At 46.1% G+C, this 22,005-nt stretch overlaps 2 protein-coding genes across 2 annotated transcripts; both read right to left on the bottom strand.

Moving 5' to 3' along the window:
• Nucleotides 1-815: 815 nt before the first annotated feature.
• LOC127344918 (uncharacterized) lies at nt 816-4,726 on the bottom strand. The gene is made up of 3 exons (XM_051371278.2): nt 4,447-4,726; nt 4,235-4,364; nt 816-1,816 (listed from the first exon to the last, which is right to left on the bottom strand). The coding sequence occupies exons 1-3, from the start codon at nt 4,577-4,579 to the stop codon at nt 1,018-1,020; spliced, it is 1,062 nt and encodes a 353-aa protein (XP_051227238.1). The 5' UTR covers nt 4,580-4,726; the 3' UTR covers nt 816-1,017.
• Nucleotides 4,727-9,066: 4,340 nt separating this feature from the next.
• On the bottom strand, nt 9,067-15,773 carry LOC127344917 (protein CONTINUOUS VASCULAR RING 1). The gene is made up of 7 exons (XM_051371277.1): nt 15,462-15,773; nt 15,265-15,317; nt 14,519-14,628; nt 13,616-13,783; nt 13,429-13,526; nt 9,731-9,857; nt 9,067-9,635 (listed from the first exon to the last, which is right to left on the bottom strand). Exons 1-7 carry the CDS (start codon nt 15,648-15,650, stop codon nt 9,529-9,531), a joined length of 852 nt encoding a protein of 283 aa, XP_051227237.1. The 5' UTR covers nt 15,651-15,773; the 3' UTR covers nt 9,067-9,528.
• Nucleotides 15,774-22,005: the final 6,232 nt, after the last annotated feature.

Raw genomic sequence — 22,005 nt, 5'->3', positions numbered from 1 at the left:
GAACCAGTCCTCAACCATCCCCTACAAAGGTAAGCCCCCTGGCGGCCGGAGAGGAATTGGAGGAACAGAAGACGAGCAAAAACAGGCCGGAGATGCACGACAAACACAACAAACTCCAGAGGTGGAAGACAACACTACTGCAAAGGCTGAGAGAGACGGGGTACATCGCGGGAACAACTCTCCCGGGGTCCAGCGGAATCTGGAAGGGTGGAGGAGGGAGGCGACTAAGGTGGGTTTGGTCCACGCCGCCGGGCTGGACAGCAAAAAGGACTGGACTATGAGGGGGGAACCGCGAGACCCTTGCTCCGGCGCCGATGACATTGCAGGTCACCCTGACCGCGCTGCACAAATCCCCAAAAAGATCCACAACAATCACTGCACCACGCCGGTGGCAAGACGCAGCACAGAACTCGCCTCCAAGCTACCAGCCTCGTGAAGCACCATCGCTGAACCCGAAGGCCAACTCCAACCGCACACGGCCACACGCCTCGACCAGCAGGACCTGCCCCAGATATGACAAGTTGGTTGAGGAGGGATAACGATGATACTTGCGGATCGTCGATGGCCCTTGGTTAGACGGTGTGTGTAGCTTGTGTTGGTAAGTAGGTTTGTTATGTGCGCCATCAAACTAGGTTGTTCCCACGGCAACCGGTGATGCAGTTTATCAAGGTTTTCGCTCGGTTTTTCATTAATTACTTAGGTAATTCTCGTTCTCGTTCTACTTTATTAATGAGACGAGACAAAGATTTTTCTCCGTTTTCGAACCAATAAAACTATGACAAGATGAGCAAAAGGAGCAAATTCCACACCGAGCATGCCAGGAATTTAAACGTTTAACAAAAGGAGCAACTCCACTTATTTTTCTACAACTTCCTTCTTACCCCCCACACACACACTTTCACAAAAAAAAAGCCACAGGAGCAAACAGATCAAAATCTACCCATATCAAAACCGAAAAAACACGCCTAGAAGGCCAGGAGACAATGAGGGGGATTCACAGAGAGTTGGACGCTCGGCCTAGATGCTGTCAAAAAGGAAGAGGTCCGACAGCACCGACTCCTGTTCCTGGCCCCCGCATGGAGCCACCATGTCATCGTAGTCCCACACCAGCGAGCTCCACAGATCGTCGTTGGCCAAGCTCTCGTCCAGCCCCACCAGGTCCCACTCCATGTCTTTGTCACCCAGAAGAACCGCCTCCGGCAGGCCGCCGTCGTCCTCGTTGCAGCATCCAGGCTGGCCGAAATCCATGGCCTTGTCGCCAAGCTCTTCCTGGTCCGCAAGCTCGGGTACGCCCTCGCTCTCATTGCACCTCTCATGGTGATGGTGGTCCAGCTCCATAACGCTGCCGCCTAGCTCGTCAAGGTCCACAGCCTTGGGTGGCTCACTGTCGCCCACATCTGTCGTCACGTCCAGGTTTGGGATCGGCTGGTCCTTAAGCCCGCTGACCATCTCCTCGCACCGGCCCAGGGCCCCCTCCTCGAGCCCATCCGATGTTACACCGCTAGAGGAGGCATGCGCTTGCTCCTTCGTGATGTTTTTACCGTCTTCCTCCTTGCGACGACGCGCCATTTTTGCAGCAGCCTTGCTCTTGGCCTTCCCGGATTTCCTCTCTTTCCCTTTATCTTTCCCCTTGGCCTTCGTGGCCTTAATTGCCCGCCCACCCCTCCGCTTGCCGCCGCCGGGCAGCTTGCTGAGGTCGACGTCGACGACGATGCCGTCGCCGCCCTCGCGCGCCCTCTTGCTGAGGTGCGAGTTCCAGTGGTTCTTGATCTCGTTGTCCGTCCGGCCGGGCAGGTGGCCGGCGATCAGGGACCACCTGAAGCGAATCAAACACAAGATTAACATTACAGAGGGAATCATACAGCTTTTACAGGTTATGGCAGCCATGTCATATTGGCATGGCAGGTGGTGCAGGCTGCAACATGCATCGGTCAGTGCATTGCAATGCAATGCAATGCATGGCTGGAATCTCTTGCAGGCCACATGCCGATTCAATACGCTTGCCGGAACGCAACCACCGTACTGCGCAAGCGATGGCGCGACATTGATGAAAGCATCTCTGGGTGTCGCGGATGTGTATGCATGTGACGGGCCGACAGAAAACGGTGTCTCTTTGCAATTAGAAGAATTGCTTGTATTAATTGGCGTGGTCAGATCAGTACAGACATGGGACACTGTTGTTGTTTTTTCTTTCACTCGTCACATTTCCTCTGCTATAGTGGTATATAAGTATTTCCTCGGTTAGGGATTGTAAAGCTCTCAAAGAATTTATCACACAAATAGTCAAAAAGGCCAATTCGCTAAAACTTATAAGTTTCATAACTCATTTCTGAATCGGTTTAGCAGGCGCATGTAGTTTACGAAATTGATTTAATCATTATTTTGGTTAGTAAAATATTGAATATGTGTCACAAAAATGGTATCACTGTAAACACTTTTTAAGGGATTTGCTAGCTAGAACTAATTTCGTGCCCAGTCAAGTCCTACACCATTTAATTTGCATTGTGATTCGTGCTAGTTATGAGTTGCAACTGAGATTTGATGTCATCACCTGACTGAGCACGAAATTAGTTCTCAGTCGACTGAGAAATAGTCATACCCTTTTTTAATATGAATCTAACGGTATAGATTTTGTAGACATATAGTTTAAATTTTGTTGATCAAATAAGCGATCAAACTTTATCTTAAATTGTGTACGCATCTATTAAACCAATCCGGAGGAAGTAGTAATAGTTTCACATGATGAGAGATGTATAAAGAGAAAAGAGAACATGTGTTGTAAGAGGGAAAATAATAAATAAGGGAGGTCTAATAATATCAAACAATATTAAAAAGCTCATAGAAATCCTAAAGAGAGGGAGTACCTCACAAAGTGGAAGCAGCGGGTGTCTATGCACTAAAGTAAAGGCGATATGCATGGACTGTGAATCCTATAGAAAGATGAAGTGTCTTTGAATGTGGCAGAGAAATTTTCTATGAAGTATGACCTAATATTTTTCACTATGAATTTACACTACAAAAACTTCTATAGGAATATTTCTTTTATATAACATGTAATAAAATGGCTCGTGTAGAATTTTTCATAAGATTCAAATCATACACAATACACAATTCCTGTACAAATCTATGAATCAAATAAACCCTAAAACCTTTAGATTCTGCATCAATGGATCCATACATAAGACTTGATATTTTTTTTCAATATTGTAAAATTATCAAGTAATATTCTTAGGATGCACGAGGTGCCGCTATAGCACACATAGTTTTCAATTTACTACGGGAAGGACAGAATATACCACACGTGAGGAAGGAGACCCTGGAATCTCCGGTCACACGCGGAACACGCTGCTGATGGTAGCAAGCATAGGACACGGCCGTGCACTAGCGACAAGGCGATACGGATCCGTGCCCACGAGTCGCTGCACATGTCAGAGACCGAGACCGAGGCCGAGCGCAATATTTTCCAGTGCACGGGACTGAGAAGAAATATAATTGGCTCGATTCAGCTCGCTGTCAACGGATTGTAAGATGGAGAGAGGTGCTCTGATTCCGTTGAACGTGACATAACGGGGCCGAATGGCCGGCATCAGGGAAGTAAATGGAGGCAGTGACCACGCCTCTCGTGCCCACTGTGCGTTGCACAGTGCCCACGAGGCCACGAGGGATGATAAAATATTGTATTAGTGTAATGGGATCAGATCATTACTTTGAGCAAGACGACGACAACACACAGAGATATGGGTGGGCCGGGTTTTCTGCTTGGCAGGAAATTATTAATACGAGATACTGTATTTTTCAGCAGGTAAAAAGCCAAAAACAGAGAAAGAACCTTGCTAAGGTTGGCCTTGTTTTTGTTTTGTTGTGCTTTGTTTTATTCGCTTTCTGATACTACGTCTCAGCAGCAGAAAGAACCTTTTAAATCAGAAGCCTTGTTTGTTTGGGCATACCGGAGACAAGCACGAGCTTCCGCTCCTCTAATTAACTTGTGGAACTCGTTTCCCCGCGAGAGAAGGCCACTAATGCTATTGTTTGCTTTCACTTAAACATGAACTTAGCTTGCACTCCTACTGCTACTACTTATTAGACTTCTTGCGCGGCATGGAGCGCCAGCTGACTCATAAAGATGGCAGGACCAATCCAACGGGAACAGTGTGCAGGGGCAAGCAAATGCATGGCTTAGATCAAGAAAATGGAGCAAAAATAAAATAAAATGGAGCAGTCATGGAAATAGTACCTGTTGCCCAGGGTGGCGTGGAGCTTGATGATCATCTCCTCCTCCTCCTCCGAGATGTTGCCCCTCTTCAGATCCGCCCTCAGGTAGTTGATCCACCGCAGCCGGCAGCTCTTCCCGCATCTCAGCAGCCCTATATCAAAGATTTCGCAAAACATGTCAGAAAATCAAGCGGGTTCTGACTCGAAATCAAGGGTGCCTCAGGCGTACCGTACCGGCATTCTTTGGCAGCGACCTCCAGGCCCCTTCGCCGTGCTCCCTGATGTACCTGGCCAGGACGGCGTCCTCCTCCCTCGTCCACCTCCCCCTCTTCAGCCCCACCTTCTCGCAGCACGGCGCCCTCCCCATGCGGCCGAGAGACAGAGAAACGGAGGCCAAGAACCCGAGGTAGAAGACGACTGGCTGGCTTGTCCTAGCACCAGCGTCGACTGTGGAGTGTGTGGAATCGGTGGTGGAGCACACACACAGGGGCTGGAAAAGGGTCCAGTTCGGGAGGCCTGGGCTCTCGCCGTAAATATATCGGGAGCTCTCAAGACGGGGCAATCGCTCTCCGAATTTATTTCGGGGCCATTCCCGGGGGACGTGCAGCAACAAGAGCGCGGGCGCAGCGCCGGAACGCGCGGTGGTGGGCGCGACACGCGCCAGGTCACCAGGCCAGGGCCGTCTGGGGTTCTTCGGCCCTTACGTGCACCCCACGCGCTCCACGAGCGTCCAGCTCGCCAGCCAGATTAATGTGCAATTTGCTGCGGGTTGCTCTCTTGCCGTGATTGTGTTTTCATCCAGTATTTAGCGTAATTAAGGAATGACGTGAATTTGGCCAACATGGCCCTGTTCTGCATGAAAAAGATGGTGCCAAGACATTTCCGATTTTGGGCTCATTTGCTCAATCCTCTCGATTGACCTATTTGTCCTCACAGTTGACCTACTCACGCAAATCCTCGACGTTGTTATCCACTATGGATTACTACTTCACAAACTTTGAGGACAAGGCACCATCTTGAGATCATCAGTTACACGGATGATGCGGTTATATTTGTTGCTCTCATAAAAGAAGACATCATCAACCTTTTCAACATCTTGGAGGGCTTTTCCGAGGTAACCGAACTTTGCACGAACTTTCAAAGCGCTATGTAATACCAATTCCATTCGAGAATCTCAACCTTGAGGACGTCCTCGAGGTACTGAGATCCAGTGCCCTGACATGGGCAGGGCACGCCGTGCCCGGAGGCTCCAAATCCAGTGTTCGTTTCCTATCTAACGGCCAGCAGTGCGTAGCAGCAAAGTCAACATTCATCTGTCCCTCACTCAGACACGCATCAGGCGAGTGGAACGATTTCGCACGCGAGCAAGGGCGTATGTATTCTGCACCGGACTCCATCTGCACCGATGCCGCCAGCGCCACCGCGGGAAGAGGAGCAAGCTCCGGCCTCAGCATACATAGCACCGGCCAACCATCACCGCCCCGGTCCGAGCACCTCCTCAGCCCCGCTCCGACACCCTCGTCCCGCACCAATCCGATACCTCGCGCGGGCAGCGCACTCCGCCCTGCGCCGGCCGGCTCTTCCACAAGCTCGTATGACATCCTTCGACGACCACCTCCGATGGCCAACATCCGCCGGGACGGAGCCGAACGAAGCCATCCTCTGTTTCTTCAGATTTTAGAGAAATAGCAGCACATCAAATTCGTTTTTTCTTCAGTTAAGCAGAACATCAGCAAAAAAAGAGTGAACAATATGGTCCCTTGTATAAGTAGAACATCCGAGAACATCTGAGGCCGGAGCTTGCTTCTCTTCACGCGGCCGCCGGCAGCGACGCAGACCGCGCCCTTCGCGCGCAAAATCCACCCGCTCTCCCGATACGTGTGTCCGGGTGGGACAGATAAATGTTGACTTTGCTGCTGGGCAGTGCTCACCACCTTGAGGTCTTCTGGACATGCCCACGTCGTTACCCATGTAATACCTAGGACTAACACATTTGGTGTGATGCCTTAGAGCATCTCCAATCGCGTTCCACAAAGCGTTTTCAAACGTCGCGGATAGAGTGTTTGGAAGACGTGTTTTTTCGTGCCATGTTTAAGAACATCGCTCTCCAACCGCGTCCTCTAAATAAAATTTTAGATATTTAAAACTTAAACGAAATCATTCAAACTTGCTATATATTACATAGATTCGAACGAAACTCAATGAAATTTAAACTAAACCCTAATCTAGTAGTACTTGCGGCAGCCAGAGGCGTCGTAGTAGTGGAAATTGTACATGTCGTTGGTGACGACCTCCTTCTTGCCGCGCTCGTCGGGCTTGTCGACGGGCTCATCCTTCACCACGCCGCTTGGTCCAGCCTCGCCATCGTCGGTGAGGTCGACGAGCGGCTTCCCGGTGTCGCGGATGGACATGGCGATCACCGCGTTGAGGTCGCCCCTCCAGGTGTCCTTGTCGTTTCGCGACGCCGCGTGCAGCCCTGGGCAGTCCTCGGGGTCGTCGCTGCTCGCGATGAGACGTTGTTGCCGCTCGTACTCCGCTAGCAGCGTCACCTTCCCGACTGCCTCATCGTCCTGCTCCTCCTTCACCTCCGGCTTCGGGATGACGAGGGCGCCGGCGGCGCGCCTTTGCTGTTGCTGGCTGTCGCTGTCGTCGCGCCTCGGATTGACGGGCGGTGTCACGAACTCCGGCTCCTCCTTCACCTCGCGCTTGGGCACAGTGTAGGGCGCGGCGCGGTGTGACGAGGAAGGCGCCGATCGCGTCGGCCCTGACGAGGAAGAGTTGGAGGAGAGGACGCCCTCCTCGGCTACCAGCGCGCTGCGGGAGATGGTGGCAGCGACGACAGTGTCTCCAACCTCGGTGCACCTTTCTGGATGCCGTCGACGACGTGCTCCAGGGTGCGGCCCGGAACGCCCCGGAAGAGAAGGCGCCCATCCTTGTTCCAGCTGTTCGGCCGGCCGATGAGGCCGACGGTGTTGTTCATCTCGACGTCGTGTTGTGCCTAGTAGTAGGCGACCCACCAGACGTCATTGTCGTTGGCCACCCAGGTTGGATCGGCCCGCTCCTCGGCGGTGAGGCGAGACCGCCGGGCCCTGATCGCGTCCCTCCAGCGCTTCGTGCTTGGCGACGGCGGCCGCGGGACGCCTACTCCGTTGACGGCCATCCTCCACCCGCCGCTGCTTGGCAGGCGCATGTCCAGCGGGACGGGATATCCCGCGTGGTACAGCGCCCACACCTCCGCCACGGTGAGGTTGCCGCAGCCGAAGCCGTTCGCCGCGGCGATCTTGCGGGACGACAACATTGGCGAGGGAGGAGAAGATTTGGGAGCGGCGAGAGATCGGAATGGGGAAGGAAGAAGGAGCGCTTTTTAATATACATCGGCGGTAGGCGAAGCGGCAGCGGGGCGTTGGACGCAATAAACGCCGGCATAGATGGCCACGCGGCCATGCACGACGAGACGCGTCCCTGCGTCGCCTGAAAAAGCTGGGACGTCATTAACGTCGCTTGACCAAAGGTAAGCGACGGGATTTTTGGCTTCCGAGCCGTTGACGCGTTGGGCCTGCGTTTCCTGGCCTCGCTTTTCGTTGTTTCCGGCGTGCCCGAAGCGTCCCCTGTATAGCGGGGATGGGCTTGAACGCCGGACACCGTATTGAGCCGCCGGACGGAAATGGCCTTTGGCGCGATTTTTTGTCCACGCTTTGGGAGGGCTGGAGATGTTCTTAGGCGATTAGATTTCTAACATCTTGAGGATAAACTCACTGAAAAAACCGCTAACTTGGAACGGTAACTACTCACGGCGGCCTTGTGTACCAAGTTAGTAAGATCAATGATCCCCTCTTGAGCGATTTACCATTTGATGCCCCTCATCATTCCCCCAGGCACCATCGAGTACATCAATAAGTTGGACAGGGTGTTCCTCTGACCAGTCAAGGACAAAACCAGGGACGAGCAATGTGAAGTGAATTGGTACAATGTGTGCCGTGAAAAACTAACTAGAGCGCTATAGTTAACATAGTCGTGGCTTGAATGGAAGGATGAAGACAAAATTTGGGTGGGATCAGGAAACCCTTTCACCACCTTAGACAAAGAATTTTCCTATACATTTATCACTTTAGGAGATGGTAAGAACGCTCCATTTTGTGAAGATCCTTGGCTCGATAGGAAGAAACCGAAGGAGAATGCATGGATAGGGATGAGGCTTTCACTTTGGAGCATGCGACTCAATTCATGAACATTTGGGTTCAATTAGCAACGTTCAACTCAAGATGGTATGGAAGATGATATTACTTAGAGGTTTTCATCAAATTTTGCATGACTTGCAACTCAAGATAGGCTTTGGGCGACCAAATTGTGGTGTATGCCCTCTTTGCAAGAGAGTTCCAGAGACAACCACTACCTTCTAGTCAATTATCGGTACACCATTCGTCCATGGGGTCTAATGAAGGAGTGGAAGACCAAACCATTGAGAGTTGGTGGTTCAAGATGTCAAACGCCTCAACCTCAAAACATTGAGACACAACATGTGACAGGAGGTGCATATACAACAAATATAATAAATGGCATAATAAAGATTGAGCTTGTACTGACGGCCAAATACGTTGAGCTAAATGGAGTTATTTTTTTACCCTTTGAATGTGTAGCCTGCAAATTAATTTACTATTATTACAAAAATTATAGATCAGTAGAAAACATTTATATGTATACATTCTGAAATCTTGGAACCTTTTAAAACTTTCCCTATGAAGTGGATACGGTATTCTATTAGCTCTAATCAGCTTCGCTGTAAGCAAGCAATGCTACAAGTTAATTGTTAATTCTGATTGAACCCCGGTAGAACTGAAGCCACAGGGCACCGGCTGACAAGTCCTACTAAATTCATAGTTAAAATGCACCTCTACATAATGTACATCGGGAATATAATCTCATGCAGGAACTTATACATGATAACCCACAATGGTAGTTCTTTAGGTCAACAAACATTGGAAGCTCTAGAGAAATTGCCAGACCTAAAGCTCCTGGATACCAAAAGATTATGCTAAGAAATTATATTATACCGGGTAAGCAGGCCTGTCATTTACCGAACATAACATATGTCGGTTTCTGAAGGGGCTAGGCTTGATTCTTAGACAAGTGAGCCCACACACACGCAGATTATGGTCGATTGACTACTTCAGGTAGTGTGCAGTAAGTGAATGCTTCAGAGAGTGTACAAAAGATTGCCCATTCCGGCCAAGAGAATTGTACAATCCTATTCTGGTACTTACTGTGACCAGCAATGGTTCGATGGTAGAGTAGATAAATAATCTGGTATGTTAGGAGCTATCTCAGCTTCGACGTACTAGATCTCATCCTGTTCAATTGGTTGTCCTCTGTTTCCAATATTGATAATACTTGAGGCATTGACATGCCCCCGGAGACAACAATCTCTGCAACGATATAAAACAAGAGCACTAACCATGGTCATCTACATTATATGAGACAAGGTGTAAACATGAATAAATAAAAAAGAAGACGATCATACCAATGCCTTCACGGACAGATAAGTTTGGTCTAATAACATCGCTCGAGGTGATCAGAAACATGTCCCCAATATAAAGATGGTTTGTTGGGACATATACACAGTACAACTCTTCCTCTCTAGAATAGCTCTGAGAAACAAGGATATACACCCTTAATACACATATTATTATGCATGTGCTTAAGTTGTCAAAATTATGTAATTGATGACTGCATGGTGAAAGACAAAAGATACATAAAAGAGACACAATCCAGCAAAAATAGTTGGACATGTTTGGAAACCAAATGCAGGAATGCTACAACTGAAACCAGAAATTCAACCGAGGACTGGTACTCCCTCGTATGATTTGCAGTTATACAAGGCCATTATCTCTACTCACGATTCACGAAGAATTGGTTAGATTTCAACCAAATAGGCTCATACGATGATGCTCATTAATGTGAACGTTGCATTCAGCCATAGAGAAAGAGGCACCTCATGAAACATGTTTAATTAGCCCGGAACACGAGAGATCCTCCACATAATTGATCATGCTATTTAATAGTTAGCTCTGATTTTTTGGTATCTCGAGAATTAAGATAGTGGCCTTTGTATACAAAACCGGAGGGATTAGTTTAGTTAAACTATACTCCCCATATCCTCAAATAAATGTACTTCTAGCTCTTGTGCCAAGTCAAAAAAAGTTAAATGAGTAGCAACATATATAACGTCAAATCAGTATAATACAAAACTACATTTCAAGACTGATCTAGTGATACTAAATTGGTGCAATACATGTTACTTTTTCTAATAAAATTGGTCAAACTTTAAAATATTTGACTTAGGACAAAAGCTAGAAGTACACTTCAATGGAGGGAGTATATCGGAATTTCGACCCAGAAAGTCGCTGGCTCACTGACAACACTTTAGGTTACCTGTTGGTACTGGCCAGTAGGCACTAGTGCCAATCAGAGATTTCCCAACGTCCTGTTCGACCACACTAGCACCAAACAAATCAAATGACATTGAAATGCTGGGAATCTCTAATTTCAGACCCTTCTTCAAAATAACAACATTAATGTTATGTCAGTACAAGCGCCATGGATGACTAGACGACATCCAGAGCACCACAGGAGGAGAGCGCCCCGAGAGCTGCAGTTCCAGGAGTCTGAATCCTAGTAGAAGTCTAGTCCACGTGGTATTCCTATTGACAGGTAATAGCTACTATAAAAGTTCAATCACTGTCTTAGTTAACTGAGTTGGTTTACTAAGTAGTACATCAGATAAAAGCTAATGAATCAGATATGAACTAAGTAGTGAACTCCCTAGTTCCAGGGGAGACTACTGTATAAGACCATCAGATATGAGCTAATGAATTAGGCAAAGAAATGATATATCCTTTCCTTCTCTGCTATCGTGTGCAGCAAGCAGAGCCTATGGTGGTCGCACGTCCCCTTTCATGGCGCCCAAGTGCACTCCTATAAATCATTCACCAAAGACTCCGTCCCAAGAAGCCTAATCTTAATAATTACACTAATTATCAAAAAGAAAAAATAAACGTACCAAAGAGAGTTTTAAGAGAATTCCACCACATTGTAATTTAACAGGACTGAAAAATTCTTATACTTCAACCTATTTCAGTAATTTTTCCAGTATACCCAAACATCTATTTGTTCCTCCCATTCACATATGTTTTCCAGCTCGTGGGAGTTGGGACAAACCTGGTTCGACCACTACCCAGTTCTACATGGCAACCTCTACAACATTGCTGCGAGCCTGCCACTCAAGCACCACATGTACTGCCAGCATGGCAGTCAAACCTCATGCCTTCACATGTGTACATCATGTGACTATCACCATCTCATTCATGGCGATCACTCAGCACAGCCCTTGTTACTACATGTGGCAACCCCATTCCAATATTCCATAAGACATATAGCAAAAGCTCTCGGGAGTCAGGAGGCATTTTGGCACTGGAGCGGATTATGATGATCCACTTTTCAAACCAGCTTATTCCTATTTCTCCATTTGGCTAGCTAACTTTTCTAAGCTTCTGTGGCCATTTGCCACAGCAGATAACAAAATAAATTCAGCAACCGCAAACTGAGCCTCAGTCACTAGCCCTACAATGCTGTCATTGCCCTACAACCATTTGATGATATTACAGTGTGACCACCACTCCCTGTGCAGCCAAGACTACGGGGCCTTCTATTCCTGTGGTTCTCCTTCCAACATGACATTAAGGATTATTACAAGCCGCACGACTAGTCAAGGAATCATTCAGAGGTCTACTTGATTTGTTGATTCGACTCATGGGCCAAGTCGAGCTAAAAGTTGACTAGTCACGACTAATCTTGACTAGTCAGGCATCCTGAGTCGAGCGACCACAAAAAAACCACCTCTCAGAATTTTGACAATATCGGCCTGCCTTTGGTTTGAACCTAGCTCCCGACACAGTCTTCTCCCGAGAAACAACTCGAGCCTCTCTCAACCCATTTCTCTCCCTTGGCCGCTAACACAAGCCCAGGGTTGATTAGGCGCTAATTGGAGGTTATTTTTCCTTCTAACTCATGGAGAACATATCTAGTACTACAAGGGCTTTGTGTGCTACTAGTTACCACAACATTCTGAACCGTTCAATTTATATATATCAACAGACAGGATCAATAATAGCAGCAGGTCTGCCACCCACCACGGAACATATGCAAATAAGTTCCACCATTTTTAGACTGTGACACAGGATCCATTGTGTCTAGTATCCCTCCTCGCTCACAGGATTTCATTTGTCCTTGATCAATGCAATCAGCAACTCTATAGGCCACCACCTGATTCATTCGCCCAAACAAGAAGAAAGCTTGGGGGATCAGTTCAGCACGCGACCGCCAAGAATGGAACTGGACTAAACATTGCAACACCTTGCTCCTCATGCCACCTGCGCAGATGTACATGATCTAGATGTAAGGTCTTGAGGGAAGTTGAGCATCCAGCGTGGCAAGCAGGGTCAAATTGATGCAGATTCTTGCCATGGTGTTGCAAGGGGGTAGTTGCCTTCCGACTTTGATTTCTGAAAGCAGTCCAGAAGCGAGAGATTGGAAAGCATGAACTCTATGCTACAATTCCAGGTATTAGAGGGTCTAAATTGCATATGTGCCATTGTGGGCAGCCCACCTGGAGTTATGTTTTGATCTGTCCGCTGACTCTGGTTGGACGGTTCAGATTCTTGGAATCAAGTACGAGGTAAAGGCTTGGTAGCACTAGATATACTCTCACGACTGGTCATGGCTTATCTATGAGTCAGTACACCAGATCGACTCGTAATCCTTGCATGAAATCCTGCAGTACCATCACACCTTGTGGTAAACAGTTGAGCACATACCGCCAAGTACCAACTGCTCTCAGCACTCACCCCTTTGCAGAAGAAGCCAGCACTCTCCAGGGAAACTTTTGGACTTTGGACTGTCATTTGGCAGGTTCATCTCTCTTTTTAGATGTAGCAAAGTTCATCTAATGTTAAATGATGGTCATCTAATTTTAGCAGGGAAATTTTTGAAATGATTACAGGTGTCGATTTTTAAAAAAGCATCCATCAAATAACCAGAAGAGTGGGGCAACATCTTAATGCAGTAAATAAATATACAACTGACAATCAGGAAAATAAGTATGAGAATATGAAATAATGCATGAATGGGCGGCTACAAATGTAAATATGATGTGTTTCAAACCTGAAGTAGAACTTCTGAAGTGATAAATCCAAAAGCATATTCACCAATTCGAGGATGCCTTATGATGACCACTTCCTTGAATGCATGCTTGTTTTGATCTGCATTGAAACCATGCAAGTTATCTACACTTGGACTGTTCAGTACTTCAATTGTTATTTATAGAACCACAAAAGGTAAGAAGTATAACCAGGTGAAATGGCAGCACTGATTTGTTTAGATGCATTGTAAATATGTCGAACAAATGGCATTCTCTTTATAAACCACTCTCCCAGACCAAGAACAGAAGCCCCGAGCCAAGAAGACATGAACACTCCAACCACAAAAATGAACGATATGGAAGTTACAAAACCAAGGCCTGCAAAAGAGGTAAAAATCTTCAGAGTCTATTGCAAATCCATAGGTATCCTTAGAATTCCCTATAAATATGCTCAGTTGTAGAAAGAAAGGGCAAATAACAGTGGATTTCCAGGTCAAACAAAAAAAAAATGGGTTTGCACAGGATGAGCTCCAGGTAAGTGAAAAATTTAGTATGAATGGGTTTCAGATAGACTCTTACATATACACAATAGAACCACAAGCAGATGGAGGATGAAAAATAAGTTTGAGGAAGAGCTTTAGCCCAAGATTACATAAAGAAATACATCGTGACATATTGAAACTACAAGGAAGTAAAGTGAGCCTGGCTCACTTGGTTGGGGAAGTGGATGTACAACCCAACCACCAAGGTTTAAGTCCTCACGGACGCAAATTTGGGTTCTTCTTATTTTTTTAAAAAACAATCACTGTAGGGACTTCCTCTACTGTATTCCTTTCAAAAAAAAAAAAATACAAGGAAGTACTAGAAACAAGATAGCATAGATGTCCCAAGGGCACTGGCTTGCCATTGCCCTGCTTCTATAATCAGCAGTTTGCAAGTCTACTTGCCCACAAATGATAAGAAGTAACAAGTATCAGTTAATCCATTTAATATATCTACAAATGTTCAGTCTGCGGCAAGTACATGCAGAGAAAATGCCAAGGGGCGAAGATGAACAGAAAGGTAAGAAACCGGTGCAACAACAAACAGTATAATTTCAAGCATTATTCATACCGATTATATTGATTCCCAGATGAGCATATATTGGAGAGAAAAAGCCGTCCACAAAGCAAAAGAACCACCATGTTATATAGAATGTAACTGCAATCGGGAAAAGGATTACACTGAAACAAAAGGGTGGTATTTCATTAGTACTCAGCAATAGAGGGGAAATGTTAAAAAAAATTAATCACCATTATCTTAAGTTTCTTAGGGATGCAAAACTGGCGTAGCCCATACAATTTCTCAAATTGAACTGAAGATAGTGCACTATGTACTCATCCAAACATCCTTACAGTAGGAAGGTACACTATGTACTCCAAGTCAAACAAACATTCATACATTGTCACTAAGTTTAAAGTTGAGCTACAGTAGTCATATTTCTGTAAAATCCATGCTAAGATTTGAGTCCCAATTCACTGGCGACCTCCGCACCATCACCATTAGACAATTCACAACAATGATATAGTTCCATTCTTAATATGGCTATGGTGTGCATCCGAATTAAATTAATATTGTCCTGAACTCACAGGCATACCCAACAAACTGGATACAATTTCCACATTTGAATGGCTTCACCCAAATGAAATAGCATAGCCTACAGAACCCATCGCTCAACGGTACACAAACTCAGAAGCACCACACCCATCTAATTTGCATTGGAAAGTAGTAAAGATACGGCATACAGATCTAGTTCTGCATTGCACAAGCAGAACCGCGCGAAATTAAGGAGCAATCTCAAAATCCAAGAGCAGACATACCATCCGGTCATGAACTTCTTGGAAGCCCAGCTATGCACGACCTTGTGGAATGCCTGGAACAAGAAACACCCAGAAGCCGTCACATTTCAAAAGGAAAAAAAAAAACACGGCGATTCCGGCATTACTGCTCCCCACCAGATCAAATCTGATTCGGGGAAGACGTACTAGACAAGAGGAGTTTGGGTGAGGGCGGCAACCTCGCGGCCGGTCTGCGCCGCCGCGGAGGCGGCGGAGGCGGAGGATGGTTTGGACTCATCGTCGTCATCGGAGCCCGCGACGGCGCTGGATGACGTTGCGGCGGCGGCGGCGGTGGGCGGCACGAGCGGGTCGCGGTCCCGGTCGCGGCTGGTCATCGGGATAAGCACCGACGGCTTAGCATCCCCCATCGGCAGCAGTGGTGGATTCCTCTCCCCCCGCTTCCTTTTATCTTGCTGCTGCTGCTGCCGCCGCCGTTGCTGGCTTCTTCTGTTTGGGGTTTGCGCGTATGTTTTGCTGTGCCGTGCCGGCCTCGCTACTTTGCTTAGGTGGCCAATGGGATTTAACAATAGTGAGCACGATTTTTTAATTAACAATGAAGGGTCTCTTGGAAGAAAAAAAAATTTGCGGGGAAAAAGATACTATATATTAAGCCACAAGGGAATTATTTACAAGAGTTAATCCTGTTGAGTACCCAGCCAGGTGAGGCTTCCTCCGTCGGGTGCGTTTACAGCCGCTGGATCTTTGGATGGGGCTACCTGGATCGTCGATTTGGGGCTGGTAAGCTGAACTTATCTTACCGCGAGGGATGTGTTCGCCGGTAAGCGATTGGGCCCTATCCACCACCATGGCCCATGACGCAGCGAGCGAGTGCGCCAGTAGTTGCAAAAGAAGAAACGCGGTCAAATCATCTCTCCTCCCGACCCAAGACTTCCTGGTTCATCTCCCGTGCTTCCTCTCCATCTCTCCTGGACCGCGCCGCCGCACCAAACCAGGAAAGTCACCGCACCTTGCCTTGATTTCCGCCGCTTCCCCGCACCGACTTCCGCCCGATCCTCGCCGATTTCTCGCTCCTCTAACCTCGCCATGGACGGTGTCGTCCCGAGCGCACTGCCGGAAACGGCGGCCACCGGGATTGGCGCAGGCTGCGCGCGCCTCCACCCCTTGTGAGAGGCGATTGCGGCGGCACTGGCGTTCTGTTCCTCTCCAGAGGCCCGGATGCGGTGGTGACATGCGAGGATAAGGTGGAGCTCGGCTCCGGCCAACTCGAGCGCCGAGCGGCCTCCGGCCCTCCCATGCGTTGTAGGTGATTACGGGGAGCACATGAGCCGCGCGGTTCTCCCCTTCCGCAGAATCCGCCGCATGGTATGCGGGAGATGATGGCGGTGCTGCCGCCTCCATGGTGTTTGGGAAAATGCCCAAGCAGCCTCGGGCAAATCCCACTCCTGTATGCTAACTTCCATTTGCTCTACGGTCTTGCCACAACAGAAAACATCAACCCAAATATGAGGCAAGATGCAAATCCTCCCTTCACCTCTCTTATTTCTATTGATGCACACACATCTTCACTAAGATGGGAAGTGTTGTTACAAGCTGGGTGATTAAGTTCCTGGATCATGCCACTAGCGCCTTCTTTATTGAAATTGCCTCAGTGAGTGTCCACCAAAAATCAACATTTCCTGTGGCATCAATGCCATAGCAGCTTGCCCCTGAAGATGAATATTGCACGCCTTGGGGTGAACCTAGATACAAGATGTGCAGTATGCCATCGTCTATTCGAAGATGGTGGCCATTTGTTTCTTCACAGGCCATCAAGTAAAGAGCGTTTGGGGAACACTACAACCGGATGTGGTTTGGTGTATTCTTTTGCACCGTCGTTTGAAATTGTTCGTAATATTCTAGACCTGAATGAAGAAAGAAGACCGATTGTCGCCACTCTCTTGTGGTATTGGTGGACCAATAGTAACAAGGTGAACAACTGCGAGAAGCATCTTGGCACGGAGAAGTGCAATTCGAGATCAATATGCATGTTGGAGAATGGAAGGATTTTCTCAAGAAAAACCAAAACTACTTCCATTAAGACTGTAAGATTGGAGGCCCCGGCTCTTGGCTGGAATGAAGTGGATTTTGATGGGGCCTTCTCTACGAAGACAAACACCATAGGCTGGGGGTTATTGCACATGCCAGTGATCCGGACGTGTTGTTTGCAGCGGCGAGCGCAAGAAAAACCTATCTGAACTGTTCCATGCAAAAATTCTTCCGCACTCTGAGCTAGCCGACCGACAAAGCAGATGGGTATTAGCCACGTGTCTTCACTACCGAATGTCTAAACATGAAACGAGGCCCGAAATCAAATGAGTACGACTTACACTCCCGTGAGCTCTAATTGCTGAGATAAAGTACCAGATACGCCCATTTTTCATTGACTTGCAGTGTTATATACCAAGATCCTGGGTGTAAGCCGTTGCATGTGCTTACCGGTATTGGTGCGGGTGGGGAGATGAACTATTATCACGTTTGGGTGTGTGCTCGACAATTCTATCAGCGTAAGATAATGGGATGCGAGTAAAACAAACATATGGGCATGGGCAGCCCGGCCCGGACGACCTGACCCGACCCAGCCCAAAAATCCCGGGCCGGGTCGGGCTTGCACTACGGGCCGGGCTCAGGCCTGACTTTTGAGCCCGAATGTTGGGACGGGCCGGGCTCGGGCCTGTAGTTTTTTGCGATTTAGGTAAGGTTCGGGCCGGGCCGGGCTTTTGCCAGTTTGGGTCGGGTTCGGGCTCGATTTATAGGCCCGACAGTCGGGCCAGGCTGGACCGGATTCGGGCTTGACATTTTAGATTCGGGCTTTTTCGGGCCTGACCTGAAACCCGGGCTGGCCTGAGTTTTGCCCAGGTGTAAGTCAATGGATAGTTGAGTGAACATTTCGTTCAACTAAACAAAATGGGCGCTTTCGACTACATCCTTTGTCCAACCAATTTGTGCACAAAGAAATTATTAGATCTATTTATGTTATGGCTGTCCTCAATAACCTACATTATACTTTCAAATGTCAAACAATAAACACTGCCATGTTTCTACCCATAGGAAGTAGGAACATTAGTCTTATTTTTGTGCTGTTAGATAATATGACAGTTCAGTTGTCGAAGTCATCATTATTAGATTGCATGCCTTTCGTTTGTTAACTAATTGCCTGGCTCCAGGAATGGTCGAAGCCATACCCAATCGAAAAAGGATGTTATCCAAACGCATTTCAAGTAGTTGTAGTAAAACCCGACCTGTTGACCCTTTTGCTTTTCCAGCAATATGTACTGTACATAGTAAAGAAGAAATGCAAGAGTTGGGTCATCTCTAGGAGCTGCTCTATTCTTAATTCGTAGCCTCACCCGTATCAAACAAAAGATCAGGCCAGTAAAATTGGTTTTATTTTGGCTGACTCTCTGGAAGGCAGCATCTATATTTAAGTCCTTGGGTTTCAATAAAAAAATGTATATATTTAAAGATTCCTCTTCTTTTAATGTTTGCGAGTGATTTATTGAACTTTTGGTATAAGGAGTTCAACTACCTATTTATTGTTTGCATGCTATAGAACTTTGATGAAAAAAATCTAACATAAGAAATAGGTTTCCCCTTTCAATTTGCCTTTTTTAGGAGTCAATGAGGCTTAGCTTAATTGATACTGTGGTGTAGCTGCTTGGTATATATTTGTGTAATGAATGAAACTTATGGTGATGCGCAAAACTGTTTTTGTTTTCTCTTCTGTATCTGACTGATTTGACGTTCAAATATTACTCTCTAATCGAAGGAATTAATACTGGGCTGTTAGTATTGAACCTATTGTGGCCAACCAAACGTGTAATAGTGAACACTTATAGAAATCAGTATTTCTTTGGATGTGTGTCCCGATATCAAATCCTGATGTATCCAACATTGTCACAGGCTAGATGTCTTGCCTGAATGTTATTCCTCTCTAATCCACTAGGATGAAACCTCCTTTTGCAAATATGCTTCTCGGCATTTGCTTCCATTGTTTGTGGTTGGTTTTTTTGCTATCAGTTTGTGTAGCTTATATTCATATAATTCAGATATTATTACATGGCAGTGTGTACTGTGTAGCTTTTGCTCACATATTATTTTTTGACTTTTATCGATTCAATGCCAGAGAAATGTTAACGCTTGGAGGTCTCCTTCCAAGTTTATTGATCTGTTTGTTTGCACATTGAACTGATATATTTGTACCAAGTTTCAGTGCTTCTAGGAGCGACTCTTGCAGGTGATTGTTATTATGTTTCTCAAGAACCTCACGACGCGTTCTGGAGTTTATAGCTAGGTCCTCTTAAGTCAAACCACATCAAGAAAAACAACAACACAATGCACTTGGTAGGACGTTTACATGTTATTAACCCTTCCTGTTGGTTAGAATATTTGAAAAACGAATCCGTAGGTATTGTTGCGCAAACATCGGAGACTATAATATTCTTTGCTGCCTTATTTTTCCATTTTATATGTGTGAACATTTCACCTGCAATTGACGAGTTGTTACTGACTCTACTTATCTTTGTTTGTCAAAATGGTTCCGACATTTGCTTCAAACTGCAAGCTCGGCTGCCAGCGGGAATTGTGGTGACAGTCGTTAATGAACTCTTAGAAGTTCGCTTGACATTAGCTGCTGTGATTTTTTTTCTCTCAAGGGTTAGAAAGAAGTTCCATTATGGTATGATTCACTATATTTTTCTTCCTTCAAAACATGCTGATCTTGTGCTTGCACTCTGCATAAAAGTGTGACTGCAGGATGATGCATGAAAGTTGGCTTATTGAGTATAAATGGTATACACTTCCTCGGTTCCAATATTAGTTATCGAAGATTCGGATGTACCTATCTTCGACAACTAATATGGAATCGAGGGAGTATTTTTTATCCCTTTAAAGAGTTACAATTTACAATTTCTTGCTTTCAGTTTGATGTATCCATCACCATGTTTTAATAGAATGAAAAGTCATGTGTATTGCCATTCACTGTGAAACATAGGGTAATTCTTTTGTGACAGTTCTGATTTCTTAAATCCAATGTCGGTGGATTCTGAAGATTAAGGCACTCCCTAATGAATTCTTTGTCCCGTACCATTCAACTCATCATCCTTTCCAATCTACTTGTGTCGCACTAAGATTGACCCGACTTCTAATCCCGTGGTTGAGAAATGTTCGGGAGTGACATGTTTTGCTGGACCTTTTCAAATGTGTCCATCCACTTAGTGTACAAACAACCGCATAAGGCAATGAGTCTGGCATATAGGTAGGATCGTACTACTAAATGTATATGGTTTCCCTTTAGATTTCAGTTTTGTGTCATTACAACATCTCATAGAAGACTGGTTGGTCTTTCTAAAATGTTTCAGTTTCTTATGACCTGCAATGCATGCCCAAAATAAAACAAGTTGATTTTTTTCAGCTGGCCTACAGCTTAACTGGAGAAGGTTACAGGTTCAGCTAACTTAAATCTAAAGTTGGTGCATTTTCACTTCATGAGATGCAAACTAATATGTACCTTTTTTGTTTGTCAATGCACCATGTCTTTATAGTACCCATCAGTATGAATATGAAGAAAAATTTCGAGCTTCCACCATATTAATTTGGATTTCCCTTTTAGGGATCTATACCATTTGTTGCCTTCAAATATTTCTTTTGTTTCATATTGTATTGTTTTGTATCATAGTTTCTCTTAGGTTCTGTTGTGTGCTGAAGTGAAAAATAGTCATTGCCCTTTCGGTTTTCATTGAGAAAGTATCCCCCTCTGTTGTGGGAGGCCTTGACTTAATCTTGCACTTTGAAACCGAAGCGTAGTATTGCAAAGTTATCGACTACGAGCTCACTGGAACTCTTTTTTTTGCGTTTTCGTGACACTGAGTCAAATTTAAATCTTGATTATTAATGTGTATATCTATATGCATGAGCACCTTACTTTGTTATATAATAGGCCACATATACTAGGTTATACTGCATTACATTATGAAGTTGTATTCTTGTGGATTCTTTTCCATTTTTTTTGTGTGTATATTTGTACCTAGAAATATTGTATTACATTCAGAACTTTGATGTTTTGGATTATTTCAACAAGATACAACGTATATTCTGTACATTTGATACATTTATATTCTTGAGTTATTGTGATTCATTCAAGCATCTCGGATGACCATAATGTCTCTTTGTCATTGCCAAAAAGATGTGGACCCCGTCAACAATGGAGGAAAAAGAGCACTGTATGCCAGTGATAGAGCGAGGGTTCGCCGGCGCGGCGAAGCGCGCATTTTCTTCTAGTTACAATCAGTTTGAACCGCCGTAGCGATTTCCTGGGAACATATCGGAACCAAGATTCAGTTCTGTTCTGAACCCGTCCTAGTTTTGCTAACTCGTGGCCTACCATGTTAGCCTCGCGGCTAATCTTTATTAATTTTACATCTCTTTCCCGAAGAAACTCACGAATGACATTGATTCTGAAAGCATAGAGTGCTTCCATTGATCATGTCCACCGCTTCCGCACAATCTGACTCCACTGTGAACTTAAGCGCTGTCCAGTGTAGGGCAAGCTGCAACCCCTCTTCGATGGCCATGATTTCCGCTTCAGTTGCATCACCGCAGTGTGGTATAGAGCGGCATGCTGCATAGATGATCTCACCTCTATGGTCCCGTAGAGCCATGCCCGTGCCTGCAGCTTGACTCGAGTAAGCACCGTCCGTGTTCAGCTTGGCCTCTCCTAGCGGCGGC

The sequence above is a fragment of the Lolium perenne genome, chromosome 6, assembly GCF_019359855.2.
Source record: "Lolium perenne isolate Kyuss_39 chromosome 6, Kyuss_2.0, whole genome shotgun sequence".
Taxonomy (NCBI): Eukaryota; Viridiplantae; Streptophyta; class Magnoliopsida; order Poales; family Poaceae; genus Lolium; species Lolium perenne.
Note: the sequence above shows the minus strand (reverse complement) of the source record. Positions and strands in the feature narration are given on the sequence as shown.

Coding starts and splice junctions, on each gene's coding strand:
- LOC127344917 (XM_051371277.1), bottom strand. CDS start 15,650: ATGGGGGATGCTAAGCCGTCGGTGCTTATCCCGATGACCAGCCGCGAC. Junction 15,318..15,461: donor CGGCGCAGACCGGCCGCGAG/GTTGCCGCCCTC, acceptor TTCTTGTTCCAG/GCATTCCACAAGGTCGTGCA. Junction 9,858..13,428: donor CTTCAGAAGTTCTACTTCAG/GTTTGAAACACA, acceptor CTTGTTTCTCAG/AGCTATTCTAGAGAGGAAGA.
- LOC127344918 (XM_051371278.2), bottom strand. CDS start 4,579: ATGGGGAGGGCGCCGTGCTGCGAGAAGGTGGGGCTGAAGAGGGGGAGG. Junction 4,365..4,446: donor GTCGCTGCCAAAGAATGCCG/GTACGGTACGCC, acceptor TCTTTGATATAG/GGCTGCTGAGATGCGGGAAG. Junction 1,817..4,234: donor CACGCCACCCTGGGCAACAG/GTACTATTTCCA, acceptor GATTCGCTTCAG/GTGGTCCCTGATCGCCGGCC.